Source organism: Etheostoma spectabile, chromosome 3 (assembly GCF_008692095.1).
Source record: "Etheostoma spectabile isolate EspeVRDwgs_2016 chromosome 3, UIUC_Espe_1.0, whole genome shotgun sequence".
Lineage (NCBI taxonomy): Eukaryota > Metazoa > Chordata > Actinopteri > Perciformes > Percidae > Etheostoma > Etheostoma spectabile.
The window spans coordinates 23,246,235-23,264,475 of record NC_045735.1 but is presented as its reverse complement, the minus strand read 5'-3'; the positions used below and the strand labels follow the sequence as shown (position 1 = coordinate 23,264,475).

General features: G+C 39.5%; 1 protein-coding gene across 1 annotated transcript in view; it reads left to right on the top strand.

Moving 5' to 3' along the window:
* Nucleotides 1-945: 945 nt before the first annotated feature.
* cwf19l2 (CWF19 like cell cycle control factor 2) overlaps nucleotides 946-18,241 on the top strand; it is a 20,482-nt gene continuing 3,186 nt past the window's right edge. Inside the window, exons 1-13 of the mRNA XM_032511942.1 lie at nucleotides 946-1,079; nucleotides 1,995-2,105; nucleotides 2,445-2,564; nucleotides 2,763-2,879; nucleotides 3,206-3,325; nucleotides 3,830-3,923; nucleotides 5,094-5,212; nucleotides 5,719-6,286; nucleotides 6,897-7,125; nucleotides 9,605-9,722; nucleotides 11,238-11,339; nucleotides 13,929-14,057; nucleotides 14,716-14,853. Of these exons, the coding sequence (XP_032367833.1) occupies nucleotides 987-1,079; nucleotides 1,995-2,105; nucleotides 2,445-2,564; nucleotides 2,763-2,879; nucleotides 3,206-3,325; nucleotides 3,830-3,923; nucleotides 5,094-5,212; nucleotides 5,719-6,286; nucleotides 6,897-7,125; nucleotides 9,605-9,722; nucleotides 11,238-11,339; nucleotides 13,929-14,057; nucleotides 14,716-14,853 (2,058 nt within the window). The 5' untranslated portion in view covers nucleotides 946-986. The remainder of the gene's footprint in view (nucleotides 1,080-1,994; nucleotides 2,106-2,444; nucleotides 2,565-2,762; nucleotides 2,880-3,205; nucleotides 3,326-3,829; nucleotides 3,924-5,093; nucleotides 5,213-5,718; nucleotides 6,287-6,896; nucleotides 7,126-9,604; nucleotides 9,723-11,237; nucleotides 11,340-13,928; nucleotides 14,058-14,715; nucleotides 14,854-18,241) is intronic.

The following is an 18,241-nucleotide window of genomic DNA, read 5'->3' as shown; positions in this document are numbered from 1 at the left end:
ATGACAAAACCGAATGACACTTACTAAAAGTAGCATTATGTCATGAATGTTTATGACTTGTTTATTATGATTATGACAGGTTCATGGCAGTGTTGTGTCACTCTATACCTTCAAGTGTCTGTATTTTTGTTTTTAATATATTTCTTTTATGTCTTGCTATGGACCTACTTAGATATGTTATTATTATTATTATTATTATTATTATTATTATTACTATTATTATTATTGCATGACTGTCTATCTGTGAAGATCTTCCATTACTCTTCCTGAGATTCTTCTTTGTTAAATGAGTTTGTGTGGCGTTCTAATTGAAAATAAAGGGTGTTTTGTGTTCTACAAATTAGCCTACATTGTCATCTAAGGCTAATTTGTGATTTTGGGCTCTAAATAAAAAAGACTTGACACAGATAGGCGTAATGTTTCCAAATACCCTAATAGCCATATGATTATAGGCCATATTACCACGTATAAATCATCTTACCTGGTACATTTACAGGTTGGTTAAGTACATTCTAAACTAAAACTGGATTTATAGTCTTGTTTGTTGGTTCACACATAACAAGATGCCAATGTTCTTCTGTATTAATGGGCCGACAATAGCCTTCTACCCTTGTAGTAAATAGTCTAGTTTCATGAATGCACCCTGTTGCACTGGTAGCCTACTAAGTAGATGGGCCCATTGAGTGGACTAGTGATAGAGTAGTTGCCTATTATTGGTAAGTATACTGGTATGAATGAGTAACGAAATCTATACTAAACTTTATTGGACTCCATTATAGAACATTTATATATAATTTCTTATATCACAAGGGGCTTAACCACGATGTATTAATAATAATCTGTATAATTCTACGGTGCTGTCTTTCTCATTGAGGTGTACTTCGCTTAACTGCACATGGTCCTTTGCACTGCAAGTACCACAAACCACCAGTTGACGTAAACACTAGCGCTTTACGACACTTAACACAAACATTGATGACAATGTCATGGCGGCGCACGGACTCAGTTTTGAGAGCTCGAGCAACATCGAAGAAAGGAAGAATAGTAAACGACATGCACGGCAAGAGGCGATAGAAAAGGTATAAACGATTAGCTTTATAGCGAACAAACCTACAAGTAATCTGAAGGTTAGCTTCATTGGCGTCAGTTTAAATCATAACGTTAGCTGTTTAGTTTGACTGAAAGCTAACAAGCTAAGCAGGCTAGCAGCTGGTTAACGAATGAGCTCAGCTGAATTTGTCCTTAACCGTGATATAAATTGGTATATTTGAGTCTTTTCCATCTCTCGGTAAGCTATCAGTACCTGTGTGTCTTCACATTGACCTGATAATGCCTTCTTTTGTCAGGACAGGCGGATACTGGTAAACTGAAGGCAGGAAATTACAGGACAAACACTGCTGGGGCTGATAGGGACCATCTGCTGTGTTTTGTAGATGCTTTATGTCCTGTTTGCGGCGTAAAGATTAGCACCGTCTCGCTGCTGTAATCACATATGTACACAGGTGTTTGTTGTGCGTCATCTTTTTGCTGTGCAGCTGTGTTTGCATGATGCACACAGCAGATTATGCAGGCAAATTATGTTTCCTGTAGATGAGCACTATAGGTTTTAATGACATTATCTACACAGTGAAGCTGGGTCTAATTTATTTTGCTGAATTTGAAGAGGAATGGGCTCATAACGACATCCATGTCACAGCCACTGCAGCAAGAAGATATATGTGTGCAGCTTAAAAGTCGTTAGATGCTTACATATTTGCAAAAGCATAACCCTTAAAAGCTGTATCATGGCAATAAAAAGGCTGTGGAGTTCCTTTAGTAATGAGGAAAATGTCTCTGTTTTTGGACTTTATTCATCAATAATAGCAATAATTTCAGCCCAAAGAATCTGCTTAAATAAACATGTCTGAACATACAGATGTTAGTGGACCCTTACTTCGATCTGTTGTATTATTTTCCTTTTGACTTATGCATAATGTTTCCATTGTGTCATTCAGGCCAAGCAGCTGTATGAGAAGGAGGAGAGGAGGAAGGAGCTGAAGAGGCAGAGAGGGGAGGATACTTGGATGCTCCCTGAGATCAACCAGAGACTGCAGGAGATAGAGGAAGTAAGATACAAAGTGTTTGCACTGCTTAATCACTGTATTGCTGTAGATTGTTATTGCATGCCAAGTCACAACTGTTCTGTACCTTATAACAATAGTGACTTTGTTGATGGTCTGCAACATTATACAGTAGCTCTACATCATGACAGCATTGTGTAATTGTATCAAACATTTATGTTCGCTTTCACTGCCAATATGATTTATATCGAAGTAGTTATTCAGAGAAGAAACAGGAAGATCTTATGATGATATCGATGGTGATGTCAACAACTATGACGTCTTCTGGTGTAGACAATCATACTTTTGTAAAACAAACAATAACAACATTGATGGAATCTTCAGGAGGGCTCTGTAAAAAGCAAGAAGAAGAAAGAGAAGAAATCCAAAAAGAAAAAGGAGAAAAAGAAGAAGGCCAAGAAGGAGAAAAAGACAGAAGAAGATTGCTCTGATGACAGCTCAGAGGTAAATTTCAAGACTTTGATAAAACAAAATCTTTATTATGCAGGAATGTTTTTTTTTTTTTAATTTAGCTTTGGGCCGCTTCTTCTATTGGTATTGTCTATTATTTTGTTGATTAATTTTCCATCCTTTTGATCTGATCTGATAATGTCTTGTCCATCTTCACCATCATTTCCCCCTCTCTCCCTCTCTATGTGTCAGGGCTCAGGGGACGAGTGGGTTGAGGCTCACACTCAGACACAAGCTACCAAAGCGTGGCAGGTTCCTGATGCGTCCAAGCCTTCAGAGAGCAACTGCAGCCCAGCACAAAATATCGAGGTAACTTCCTTACCCGGTCTCACGTATACTAAATGGTTTTTTTTCATTAACTCCTTTTTTTTTTTGAATACAACAAATATTAAATTCAATACAATAGTAAAGTCCTGTTTCCACAATGGAGATGAATAAATAATCTAAACAGGGCATAGTAGTGTTGTGAGGTAGTTCTGGATCTAGAGTTATGAAGAAGTTTTGGACATACAGACAAATGTCCACATTATTTGCTTTATCTGCTTTAGTTCCAAACTTACTCCCTCATGGCACTATCCACTCAGTCTTTCTTTTTCTTTGTATAACCACCAACACTGCCTGCGTCTGTCCTGTAGAGAGACGAATGGATGACCTTTGACTTTCTGGCATTGAGAACCACATCCACATCAGAGAAGAGGTCCGAGAAAGAACGACTGAAAGAAGAAGAGAAGGCAAAGGCTGAGGCCATTGAACAGGTGTGTGTGCGTGCGCGTGCATGCGTGTGTGTGTGTGTGCGCGTGTGTTTTGTTTTTTCCCCCTTTTCTCTCCCAATTTGTAACATCCAGTCCCCCTGCTGTGGTTTTTGTTTCAGCGTAGGGCATGACAGCCATAATGGTTCCTCTAACGGATAAGGTGTCCTCCATCTGCAGATTCACATGTATCTGTTATTTGAATCTTAACACAAAATGACCTGAATGTCTGTCTTTAGAAGAGGGAGATGTATAAAGTGGAGTGCACCCTTTAATGAAAACACTGTTGCAGTCAGTGTCCTCATACCAACTTTGTGATAACCAAGGCAACAGAGGGTATCCCCTCTCGGGCAGCTGTGTGTTGTCTGCATGGTGTTTTTGTCTGGATTTTTTTTGTGTCCTTGTTGGGCTATTGGCATTATAAATCACTGATGTGTGTGTGTGTGGTGTGTGGTGTGTGGTGTGTGGTGTGTGGTGTGTGGTGTGTGTGTGTGTTTGTCGATCCCTCAGGCTGGTTTGCACAAATTGGAGCTAAACCCGTACTGGAAAGATGGAGGAACTGGTCTGCCCCCAGAGAAGATGGCTGGCACTGCAGCAAAGAAAGGTAATGACATTTATAACACAATTCTCTCAATTTCTGTCCTCCTTCAAAGTAAATTTTTCTTTGGCGCTTCAAGGACATCTTGGTGTAGAAGTTACATGTGCTGGTGTAAAAAAGATATATAATAGTAATATTTTCTGTCTACCCCAAACTGTTCGTTTAAAAAAAAAAGATTTGTGTGATGTGGCAGTCACAGTCCTGTTTAAAATGAGATGTTCAGGTCTGTCACAGGGCAGTTTCTGTAAGTTTGGGATGCACAGCTTTACCCATTTCCCATGGGAGGCAGAGGAATTATTTGGAGAGTTTTTTTGGTATGTTTTTTTGGTATGTTTTTTTGGTATGTTGAGTGCAGTAGAATTGACTAGAACACAGTTATGTTTGCAGAAAAGTCAACATAGAGGTTTGACCGAAGAATAAAAGGACAGATAGAGCAAGATCTTCTTAATCAGGAATTTGGTGAAGGAAAGGGCTAGAGAGACAGACAGACAGACAGACAGACAGACAGACAGACAGTAGTGTGTCTTGTAGCAGTGTTTAGCCATTGAAAACGAGCTAGCATACTAGCGCTAGCATGTGCTACGGTAAGCCACCTTGTCTTGGCTAGTTACGTAGAAAACCGTGCAGATTTTGAACAACTCACCCAGAGACTGAAGGCTGAGGACATTTAGAAACCTGTATCTCACTCAAAACAGCATGGGTAGTTTTTTTTCTAAGTTTGTATGCGCGTGGAAGCACCAGAGACACAAAATAACACCCTAAATCCCAGAAAAAGTGAATAGTCCGGATATTTGATTTCAATTTTCAGATGATGTCAGGAACTGGTAGTAATGTATTTTATTTCCTTAAACTAAGAAGATTTTAAGTGACTTAATCGGTATCTCTTTTTTTTGGACTGCTTTTTTCTTAATTCTTCATATCCCTCTTTTGATTACCTTTTACTCATCATCTCAGTTTTAATACATATCCGTACAGTAAAGTCAATCGTGGAGTGACATCTAATTAACATTAGTTGAAATGGCTAAAAAGAATTAAATTGATTGACAAATGACAATGTGGAAGATATGACTTACTCCCTGGAGGCTCAGAATTAGTGAACTTGTCTCAAACAAGTTATGTTTTTGCATGTGCGTCTTTGTAAAGGTAACTCTGTAACTGTTGTTCTCACCTTCCCAGGAGGCCCAGTTGTCAATGATGCAGGTCTGGGCTGGCTGAGGAAGAGCTACCAAAGAATGCAGGAGCAGGCAGAAAGGCAGCAGCGCAGCCTCAATGATGTGGTGGCCGAGAGATACGGAGTGAGAGCCGACGGCACACTGGCAGCACTCACATACTAGCGTGCACCATTTAGCAGGCACACACAGTTACGTGAAAAAGCCAACAAATAGATGTAGTTGAATAATTATCAGTTTATTGTAAATGGAGTTTTCTATACATATGCGCCTGCTCTACCAACTGAGCTACTAGTATATTGTTTAACAACTTCACAATAGTATCTAGTAGGTAAAAAACACTATGCTGGCTTTAAGGCCAGAAAAGGGAAGCCAGCAGGACTCTTTTTAAACTACATTGCCAGCATCTTTAGAGTAGACTACACCAGAGGGTAAGAAACAAAACCCTCTTAATATGTCATAGTGACCTGCTGGAAATTACAAAACAATAATTGAAACAGGATGTTGCTGTCAGTTAGATATATCTGCTTTTTAGCCTTTGTACCTTTTTCCAAATTACCTTAATGTGTTAAGATCTGAACTGCAAAACCCAAGAAAGTGTTTTAAAATGTCTTGTCTTTGTCCTTTTACAGTCTATGGAAGAATTTCAGCAAAGACTTGCAGATGCTGAAAAAGCTGTGTATGGACAGGGCAGAGGAGGAGAGGCAGACGGAACAGCAAGAGGCGGGTGGAGAAAAGGAGAGGACAGGGCCAGAGAGCAATGGAGGAGAAAAGATAGAGATGGGGCAGAGAGAGATCAATGGAGAAGAAATGAGAGGGAAAGAGATTCATCACCCACAGACAAAGAGAGACACCATGCTGGAAGAGGAGAGGATAGAGAAAGGGGAGGATATCGAGGCAGAGAGGAAGACAGAGGTCGAGACGGAGACAGGTTTAGAGAGAAAGGGAGAGAGAGGGACAGAGACAAGGATAGAGACAAAGAGAAAGCTAGAGGACGAGACAGAGAGAGGGATCGAGGAGTTGACAGAGATAATGAAAGAGACCAAGATGGGGACAGAGGCAGAGAGAGAGAGAGGGATAATGAGAGAATAAGAGAAAGTGCTGCATCCTCATCTGGGCAAAACTGGAGTCATCGTTCTCCCTCTCTTGGGTCACTTAAAAGTCGCTTCCTCAAACCCTCAGAGGATGACAGTGGTGAAGGTGTGTTAATGTCAAGGCCTTTTGTAGTAGATGTTAGGCTTGCACAATTCAGGGAAAATCACGATTTTTAAAGCTTAGAATTCTATATCTCGATTCTCTGCGACGTTTTTTTCTTCTTAACAAAGTGTAATGTTTTTTGCACACATGAACCGTGACAAAACAAATTGGCATTACTAAACATAGATTTCTTTTGGCACCTATAGCACATTGCTCGTCACCACAAGCCTGTAAACATAGAGGAATCAATGCTTGGGAGCACTTTAAAACCTATTTTATACAGTCTGTTTAAAACTCACGGAATAAAGTAGTAGAGTTTCATAAAATTGAATGAGAATCAAAGTTATTTCAAAATTCAATCGTGAACAGGATGAATCAAGATTGCGTTTTTATAACGATTAATCGTGCAGGTCTAGTTGATGTGGGAGTCAAGTTTTGCACGTGTGGGTTAAACCTTGTGCTCTTTTTTTTGTAGCTTTTGAAAAGGAAATAACGGGATTATCTGCTCAATTTCTTTTGCAAATCAGGAAACAAAAAAAAAAACTCAAACTAGCATGCCAAGAGCCTATGAAGCCTACACACGCTTTGTAATTTCTTTCCTATAAATCTCCAGGGCGCCGTCCTCCTCCAGCACGGCCATCCACAGGATTCCTGAAACCAAGCTCTGACGATGACGACTCTGGTCCAAGTAATACCAGTGTGCCATCCTGGAAGAAGAGCAGCAATCCTGCCCGGGAATCTGCCAGCTCTGAAAAACTACAACAGGAGAAAGATCCTGGGAACATTGTAACTACGGTTCAAGATGTTCTGCGGGGCGATAATGCCGCTGCAACGACACCAAGGTTTGAAGCTCTTTGTTTTGTTGCCTTGAAAACATATTTTGCTAAATGATGTTAAATGTATTAATTAATAGTACAGTTGAATGCATGTTTGGTCGGACATTATGAATGAATCATTCCCGTTGTTTCTCTTTCCCATTCCCGGTATTCCACTCACATGAAACAGAATGTCACAATCATGACAGCAGCAGTTTTCCTAATACATACACATAAATACTAGGGGTGTGCAAAAAAATTGATTGACATTTGTATTGTGATTCAAGCACTACGGATTCAAAATCAATTAATAGAATTCCCAAAATGTGTTCTTTTTTTTGTAATGGTGTGTATACTATCACATGAGAAAAGTAATTACATTTACATACTGTGAATCATTTTTTAAAGTGGGAATCGGTTTTGAATTGAAAATCAATTTTGAATTGAATGTTTAGCCTAAAAATCAATATCAAATCGTGACATTTTCTGAATCTTGCACCCCTAGTAAACACACTCTTTAAGTCCCTTGACAACGGACCTTAAAACCACTAAACCAATATTTTGCTCTTTTCTGTCTCATTCTCATCCTGAAAAATGCTTGTTATTCCATTTTCCATTCAGTACTACACAGAGGTAATGGACTGACTATAAATCTTTATAAAACGAGTAGCTCAAATCAAGCAGTCTAATTGGCTCATAGCCATGGTATAATAACCACGTACAATGGCTATTATGTCTATTTCCTTTGTACAATTCAGTACCACTCTGCCTCTGAGGGAAAAAAACCAACAGCGCACTTTAGCTGGGATATAATCAGAACATACCGCCTGTCATTAGCTATTGTGAGCCTAATATATTTCAGCCTTTAGCACACATGTTGCAGTGGGAGTTCTTGCTTTATTTCCAATTCAAAGCTAATCTAAATCCCATAGATGGGTCTTTCTAAGTGAAACTAATCATCTTAATGGAATGGGAAGAAATTCTTCATTCCTTGTGTAGGGTATGATATTGTGTAAGACAATACTACTATTGGAACTTCAAGACAAAAGTGACATAAAAGCATCGTTAAAAGTGTTCGATCATGTTAATTCATGCACATACCTACCTCACCAGAGACGTTCTCACAGTTATACCATCTATAAAACCTGACTGTGTCTTCACATATGTACTTGATTAGTTTCAAGGGGCCTGCAAAAACTGTTAAAGTCCTTATCTGCTTTTGAACGTGAGTCTTGATGTTCCCAGAAAAACTCCCTAGGCCTCTGAACTCTGTAACTCATGTTATCTGTACTATTTCTGTCTTAATAGCTGTCTTGTGTCCAAAGCACTATGCTTAGTAACAGATATTAAAAAACACATGCTCTTAACACAAACAATCATATTTTGTGTTTTGTCTCCTGAGACTGACTGTGTCTTTAGTCTACACAGTTTCTCTTGCTTTCACAAATGACTGCAGAATAATTTTCTCAGTGTTGTCTATGTTTATTATTTGTTCTTTACATCAACCATCAGTCAATGGGTCAGTCAGTATAGAGTATTAGCAGTTATTGGCTCCCCCTACACAGCATTGACATAGGCCATTACATTAAGCCCCCGCCGGTCCTTATGGTCATGTTTGTAATTGCATTTCTGTCTCTTATCTTCTTCTGCATTTCATGTTCTATTACTTATGCTATATATGCAACATACAGTACATGAATATTCTATCTCATTTAAAGAGACACTGAACTGCAAAAGCAATTAGTGGCACAGAAATGCTTGTAAACTGTGTCAGATAATTGCAACATATATGTTTACCTACTGTCATTGCAGTCCAACATATAGCGCCGTTGTAGGCCAGATGTCAGAGCCTCACTGCTTTGTGAAGCCACCTTAGTTGTTCTGTGTTTCGCCTCATTAGGCTAAGTTGTTTGGGTAAACCAGCACCAAGAACACCCTGCAGCATGAAATGAGTCTGCAGCATGGCAGCAGAATGAAATGAGGCTATGAGAAGTGTAATAGCCTAGAATGATGCTTCCCAGGCTGCAGTTCAGATCCTTCTAGGCAAGGCTGTAATGATCTCGGGGGGGGGGCACGACAACGACAACGACTCAAATTAATCATAACAGATAAACCGTGTGAGAGTTCACAAGAAAACAACTCAATAGTTAAATTGAAAACTTCACAGATATGTTTCCCATTAGAGGGTTAAGACTATTATTAGGGTGGAGTAAGTCATTCAATCCTGTTGATTGGGGAATATCTGGAGGAAAAGAGATGAAGTGCCGAATAAGAGGCCACTATATGACGGGGTGTTTGTGTATGACTAGTATTGCGATATATGTGGTTGTAAGACTTCATGAACCAAAGGGACAGATATGTGAAATTTAAAACGTTTTCTTGTTAAGATTGTAAATATTTTTCTGCCAATAAATTGGTTGCATTATGGGGTTGAAATGAGGAAATGTTAGGTATTCACTATTTTAAAGTTCCCTTGCTATCTCTTGGTTTTGGTCTGCCCTTCAAGTGATAGTGAGGAAGAGGAGGAGGAAGAGGAGGAGGAGGAGGAGCTTCCACTGCTGTCAGAGGAGGAGATGAACAAACTTGGAGCCAAACTGGTGAAAGCAGAGATTATGGGTAACACGGTGAGTTGGTTATCATCACGTTACCGTCACTGTATCGGGCTGAGTATGAGACAACTCTGATTATAAAACGACCCGTCCTTTTCCAGCTCCTGCTTTAGGAAAAATACAATTTTTAAGATGACAAACAATTTATCCCTCCTGTTGTCTTCGGGTCAAAGTTGACCCATTTTCAAAAAGTTTCTGTATCAGAAATCAGTTTTTCTACTTTGATTGAATTTTGGTGTTTTATTCAAATTTATAGCAGTCAAAAAATGTATAAAAGAACAATAAAAAAGTGACAAAGATGCTCCAAAAACGTGAAACAAAAACTTCCTTATTTTAGGCCTTTATTTATAGGAAAGCTGAAGACGTGAAAGGGGAGAGGAGGGAGGGAACGACATGCAGCAAAGTGCCGCAGGTTGGAGTCAAACCCGCGGGCGCACGCTCTACCGGGTGAGCTACCCAATTTTGAGCCAGAAAAACAAAATGGTGCATGGTTGACAGGAAGACAACACAATGGTAAATAGCCTTGTCCTGTTGTGAAAGTGTCCCTGAGATACTATTAGTCCAAGGATAAAATAGATAAAATTTAATTTATATAACTCCAACATAAAAACAACAATTAACGTACTTCTTTTTCAATTGAGAAACTGATGATTGAGCTTTAACTCATTGTGATGTGTATATATCATTTACTTTTTCGACAGCACATTTGTTTTGACTCTTTTCTTTGTGTAGCTTTACAGCACATCAGGGGATCCATTCATTTAGAGCGCTCATTGATCTGTGCACTCAACTCCCCCTTTGCCTGTCATCACGTGTCAATGCTAAGTGTGCTATTGGGATCTCTTATGGCGAGCTGTCTGTTAACACACCACACACACACACACAGACTCACAGACAGACATACACACACACTCACTCTTACACCCCTTTACTAAGTGTTATCAACCAACCTGACATCCAGCATCTCCCTACACGATAAAGCAATCAAACCGATATTCCCAAACGTTTGTTTTTAATTCCTTTAACAGTTGTGCACTTGTCTTTATGTCTTTTACTTAAAGGTATCTATCTCTAATGGCAGTATGGCTTAAGAGGTTCTGGTTGCTTAGGACAAATGTTTTTTTTCTCAGTCCTCTGTAGCTTCAAAACCGTTTATCTGGCAGTTGTCACAGACACTTTTAGAAAAAATATGAAAAACATTGAATTCAGAAAAACGGCAGCTATATATTAATATGTGGCCTATAAAACATTAACAGATGGTAATTTCTATTTACATGCGGTATCTGCCAACATATACTCCCATATGATATGTATTTGATAATTCATTGACAGCTGTTAATATCAGCCGTCCAATGTATTTATCAGGCTCTACTTTTATAGGCTGTAAGTACATGTTGAAACTAGAAAAATAAATTTCTCCATTCTTTAATTTCCTTTAACACATAGTGTGTTACCAAAAAACCTATATACAGCAATATTGACTTATATTGTGTTTCTAATATGTGCAGTATGTGTGTGTGTTTTCTTTAGGCCATGGTTGAGAAACTGAAATCCCAGCTGGACGCAGCACACAAGGCCAAAGAGAGCCACATCGCCCGAAAGACGCTACAAGAGACAGCTAAGTTAAAGCAGGTCTGTAAATGCAATATGTACATCTAACAAATTCAATTCCTCTCCCCCAAAAAGGAAACGGTGATTAGAATTTTAAAAAGATGGTATAAACGACTCCATTTCTCTCCGTTTCCTTCTCTCCTCTTTTTATCTATCCATTTGCTATCTAAAGACTTTGTTTCATGAGAGTATTTCCCCTGTGCTGATACCTATACAGCGTTGAGTTAGCCAACACACACACACACACACACACACACACACACACACATATATATATATATATATATTATATATAATATATAATATATATATATATATATATATATATATATCTCATGCACAGATGTAAACATGCACGCCTTGGAAAAGTAGATACCGAGAGTCACACACAGCCCTTAACCTGACACACACACAGACTGAATCTTTCTCTGTCAGATGTATCTGCTTCTTTTCCCTCTCCCATAGTCTAAATGCTAATCCAAACACTCAGGGCTATATCTTCTCTAAACTTCACACACCCACACAGACACAGCGGTTTGTGGCAGAATCCATCTCTCTCACTGTGCAGGGAGGAGAAGTGCCCCACACACACACAGACATTGTCTTCAGATGAAACTAAACTTTCTGCTGTTACGTCTGACTGCTTTTTAAAGGAATTTGTTTGTTTTTGAAATCTCTTCGCTACTCAGCTCTTACGTCTCGCTGCCTGTATGGAAACAGCTCCTGCTTGGCATTTTAGCAGACCCTAATGGGAAACAATTCTTTCAGCATGCACGTCCCTCTCCTAACAGGGGTCATTCAGAGTGTGCCACCCGTGTTCATGTGTGTGAGAGAATGAGAAAAAGACAGATTGAGAGGGAGACAGTAGAGATTAGAAACATTTAGTAAATACAGGCAATTAACAAGAGCAATGGAGTGCTCTGACACCTCCGCACTGCTTTATCTCCTCTCTTTGCATTGCTGATGCCTTCTCTGTCTACACGCATGCACACCACACACACACACACACACACACACAACACACACCCAACCCAACACACACAACAACACACACCCACACACCCCACACACCAACAACACACACACACCACACACACCACACACACACACAACACACTTTTGTATATGCAGAAATAAATAGAGGCCTATTTCCGACAGAGCAGACTCCAACAACTTTATAAACACACGGAAAGCAGGCTATTATTATTATCATGTGAAAGTTGGCCAGAACATCTCCACTAAGGCTGTCCTGTCTAATTAGAAGACTAGGTTAAATCCTCAGCAACATTTAAAAAAAAAGAAAGAAAAAAAAAAAAGAAGACAAAAATTCCTATTTCTTCCACTTTAGTGCACTCATCAGCTGAGAGAGCACCCTCACTCAGATGTGAGAGTCACGTTAATCTTTCCAGTCCGTCTGGTTATAGAAGACATTTGGTTTGTCTTCACTATTTAGTGTTTTGACTCTTGCTGCCTGTCTGGCTCATATTTTCACTGCTCATGTAGAGCCTTGAAAGGCCTAACTGTGTCGACCGTAGAGAGGAAATATTCTCCTCCTATCATTTTGTTTTTGACAGTCCAGTTTCATTTTCTTGTGACTGCCTCCCATCCTCTCTGCTACTCCCATCTTGTTCTTGTTTCTTGGCTGTCCGTCTCTACCTGTCACATCAAACTTCAGTGCTTGTGCAACTCAGACTTCAGCTTTTCAAACTTTTTGATCTTTAAAAAACACTGACCTGTGTTGAGAGCTTAAATGGCCCCAAAGCAGCAAGTTAATGAGATCATTCTACCACTGAAGGTTTTGAACAGAAGTCCGGTCTTGTAAAATTTTGTCAAAGGTTCTCTAAGAAAAAGCACACCAAACTGTCTTGTACAAGTGCTCTCTTTAACTCTTTAAACATGTTTGTCTTCACAGAGGGGCATCTTTAATCTAATTCAACTAGGTGATCACCAAATGTTTGAAGATATTTAGAGAATTGTTGGAATGAATCCTGTGAAATGATTAGGACAGATTAAACCCAGCCCATTCAAAACTAAAGACATTTCTTTGTAATTGAGCCAGGTAAATTGAGCTGTTTAAGTAAATTATTTTTTATTCTGTTGGAGCTCTGATTAATAGTGGGAAACAACTTTCAATATAGCTACTTTATCTGTCCTGACAGCCCCTCATTTCTCCTCTTATTCCCAGACACACATCTGCTGCCATCAATTTAACACATAAGTTGCATTTTCTAAAATACACAAATGAGACTGCCAAGTCAGTTTAATTGATAGAAATCACACTTCTCCAGGTTTTTTAGATATTGCATGTCAATTGGAATCAACGTTTCCATTTTGATACAACTTGTAGCTTTAGGCCTCTCCATGATGGGATTAAAGCTTGTGTTTACTAATACAGACATCCATGTTAAAGATTATCTGCAAATGTAACATGTATGACCTGGAATTGGTTGCAGACATTACATCATTGAACTTTAGGATTGAGGTATCATTCTTTTCTTCACTTAAATGCCAAAAGGTGCATGCACAAAACATTTAAACTCTTTTGGAATACTGTTGTTCATTGTTATACAAAAAGAGAAAATAACCTGGTTGTGTTTTATTTTTTTTTAGGCCACAGGTCACTCTAGTGAGGACCAGGAAATCCTGCTGTTCAGAACGGACCAATCAGGTCGCGCCTGGCCAGTCAGTGCTCCCTCTGGACCCCAGGAGCCCCACGGAGGACGACGGAAGAAGAAACCGGTAAAGACAGAGGGATGACTGGTGGAAAGAAAGTAGAAAAACAAATGACAGGACGGCAGGGAGGGACTACAAAGGAGTTAAAGATGAAAATATACTGCTGTGAAAAATAAATCTTGAACTGCATGAGACAGACACTACTTAGCGCAAAAACAGAGATGATCCTGCACACTGTTGTACCTAGAAGACAGAGGTATTGAGAAACAGAAGAGCAAATGAGAGGTTTGTGTCCTGCTGTTTGTTCCGTGTCATTTAGTATTCATCAAAGTGTGTAATGAAGACCGGGACTCCACCTGCCTCTGAGTAGAGACGTGAAATGTAAACAAAGCTTTCCAGTTGACTCTGTGTTTATGGTTATTATGAATTTTTAAAGTGGCTTAATCTCCTTTACTGTGAGTCTCACTGTTGGTTTCCCTCATAATCAGTCTCTCACGCTGTCCATTTCTGTCTGTCAGAGTTCTTCTTTCCAGGTTGTCATCTTCTTCTACCTCTCTTCTCTCCACTGGCCTTTTGTCTCTCACGTTCTCACTCCTCCTTTCAAGGATGGGATTTTGGATGGGATTTGAATAGATTTCGAGATTGTGTCTTTTTTTTCTTGTTCTCCAACTTGTCTCTCCTTGTCTCTTTTTTCACATTTTTCACTCTTGCCTATTCTCTTCAGATTGAGACCCATGTTGACGGGGAGCGTGTGCGCTACTTCCAGGACGATGACAATGTGGGTCTGAAGGAGATGGTGAGGAGGGAGAAGATGAGCTCTGCACAGGATCAGAACGCCCTCTACTCTCGCATGGCTTCTAAGGTAAGAAAACGTTATTCATTCCATTGTTGAAAAAACAATGCATAGATTTACTGGCGGTCAAAAGCATTAGGCTACTTTTTTACAGATCCTATTTTTTTTTCAGGTTTATACTTGTATGTTGGGTTTCTACTAGAACATGTTTACATACTTAAATGTTCAAAAAACACTTTGTTTTTTTAATACTGTCTGTCTGAATATATTTCTGTACTCAGCCTCGGTCTGAAACGTGCTGTTTCATTGCCTGTTTCTTTAAGCCTCCTTTCTGAAAAAGCCCAGTCTGTTTTGATTGGTCAGCCTTTACGGGGCTTCTGCATCTGCGCTCTTAGAGTCTCTGCACCGTCATTGCAGCCGTCACCTATACAGTATGTTATAGTTGGGACATCACCACCATACGGAAGCCCTGACGGCTCATGTAAAGGCACAGTTTCTGAATACTGGCTGTGACAAAAAAAATCTCACTTCTTACAATATGGGACAAGTTATTCCCCAGCTTGGCAACGCATATTTTTAACCTAAGCTCTGGTATTATCACAATATTGCTACTTTAAACTGCAACTATGGAGTCAAAGGCGTGTGTACAGAACACATAACTGGAATCAAACGTAATCAAAGCAGCCGAATGCATTTGTTTGATCCTTTAAAATGCTGGTTTGTTGTCATTTGAACCTCAAAGCACACCTGGAGTTGCTCAATAGCACAGTGGAGAACCATTGCCTTGGCCCTGGTGGGTTTGCATATTGTCACCGAGTCAAAGCTTCTGTTTTCACCCTTTCATTTCTGCTATTGGTCCCTTTTCTTCTCTGTTGTGCTTTCTCTGACCCTTCAGATTGAAAGCCACCTCAGAGTTAATCAGAGAATTGCGTGCACTTGACATAGTGGCAGCTTTCTGAAGTTTAAGTGAAAAGAAACATTGTATTTGCTTTATTTGGGGTGGAAATAATGAATCAATGCGGGACAGAACTGTTTGTACCTGAAGTTGGCAAAGGTTCGACGGATCAAGTTGGCTTGCACTCTGGCTTCTGTCAGGCTTCTGTTGTTCACTCCTACCTAATATGGACACAAGTGTATCCACATCACAATTTCTATAAGAAATCATCATTACTCACTTGGTTTTGGAGGTATTTTGTAGTAATTTTATGAAGCCTATTTTATAAACTGTTAACTTATACATTTTTAATAAAGCATTACTTAGATCAAGTTGCAGATGCAATAGGGAGATGGATCTTGGACTTGTTGATGTAGGAAAAAAGAGTTTTGATAAAGAATTTGTGAGAACAAAACGGAACTCTTATTTATTTTATTATATTATTAAATCTTATTTATTTAGAATAATTTGTGGAGTGATTGTATTCTGTACATATTTTATGTTTTGAATTCAACCCGCTGTTTCAGAGCCACTGCTTTCTGAGGTGTGCATGATTATTTTTGACTTCCATAAGAGTTGGATAATTCCTACCGATAGGTAGGGATGGATTCTGTTCCATTCTCGTTCCGGCTCCAGGTCAGCAGACTACTCGTTAAGCTCAGGTGATAATGAGTCTCTTATCAAACCCTTGATCTCTCCTTTTTCCTGTTTTATTAGCAAAGAGCAATGGAGAGCAAGCAGGTTCACATTTTGAGCGGACACATTAGCGGCAGCAGATTAGATCAGCTGTGCCTGCAAACTTGATAAAAACAACGTAATGTTGCTCCCCTAATACATACTAAAGGTTTCCTGGTTTGATTAAATTTAGTAAATCAATCACCCATCCCCACTGTAGTGATATAAGCTAGATGAAGGCAGACATGTGTTTATGTGAGGGATCATCTAGACTAATTTGGTCATGCTCTTAGAAGGAGGGAAAGGACATACGCTTAGGATTTTTTTCTGTCAGATTGCTATGCATTTGTTTCTGTCGTTATGCATTCTTTTCCATCCACTACTACTCTTAGATCTACTTGTCTCTCTTTCTGCGACTCTCTCTCTTCCACTGCGTGCTTGATATAGCATAGAAAAACAAGACGTACAGCCGCAGATGGGCACTGGCAGGTTGTACTGCGTGTCTATCGGCAGTTTTACCGACTGTACTTCTCTGTGAGCCTAGACACATTTTCCTTCTTTCCTCTTCTTGTTTACATCTTTTGGAGTTGCTATGACAATGAAAAAAGACACACACACACACACAATATCATTTAGCCTTACTCATATATCAATTACACATGCATGTGTATATACACACATGTTCTGCACCTACAAAGAGTGACACTAAAAATACATCTTCAGTTACCATGGCAGGGCTTCTATAAATACCAGTTTTATCCATTGGTCAGAGACCATGTCTGTTAGCAGACTAGCATTGTCTGGAGATTTAATGTAGTGGGTTTTTAATAAAACAGGAGCAGTGTGCCAGACATATGTCCATACCTTCCACACTCCTGCTACATGCTGAATCCACCATCTATAATTTAAATTGCATTAAGAATGTGTTAATTAGCAAAGACAAAATCACCATCAGTGAACCTGAAGGCAGATGTATTTGTTACTGTGTAATTAATCTACATGTAAGTGTGTGATAGTATGTGTGTGTTATAAACCTGTCTCTTGAACAAATGCAGCATATGCTGCTGCGCACCTAGGTGCAGTAGGTTACAACACACACACACACACACACACACACACACACACACACACACACACACACACACACACACACACACACACACACACACAATCACAATCACACACTCCCTCCCTCCCACACTGTCAGTAACTAATCCAATTTTCACTCTCACTCACACACTCACTCCTACACAGCGAGTCATGCACACACACTTCAGCCGTGCTTGCCTCTCGCTCTCACATGCACACAGATTCCAACCTGTTGCCCAGTCGCCATGGTGACAAGACTCAGACATAGAAACACCAGAGTCAATACTCGCAATCGTGCCTCACACTGTTAACACACACCAGAGACCAATAGCAGCTCAGGCAGGCTCACAACACACACACCACACAACACACACACACACACACACACACACACACACACACAGAGAATATGTGTGCGGCACAGACGGTAATATTGCGTCAGCACCTACATACACCAATTAGTAGCAACCAACCAGTTTCTAAGAACAGTCGATATCTCTGCAGTAGGATTTTCATGACTTTCCTAGTTTAAGAATTGTAAGTGCAGAAAAGTTAGTTTTAATATATCCAATATAATACAATCCAATAATATCCAAAATGTATTGAAATACAACACATACTGTGTATACTCTAGCTTGTCCCCTCATCATTTGTTTTTAAGAAAATCTTTTAAATTTTTTTATTTAACCTTTATTTAACCAGGAAGTGAGATTGAAATCTCTTTTCCGAGGGAGACCTGGCCAAGACAGCACACCAGTT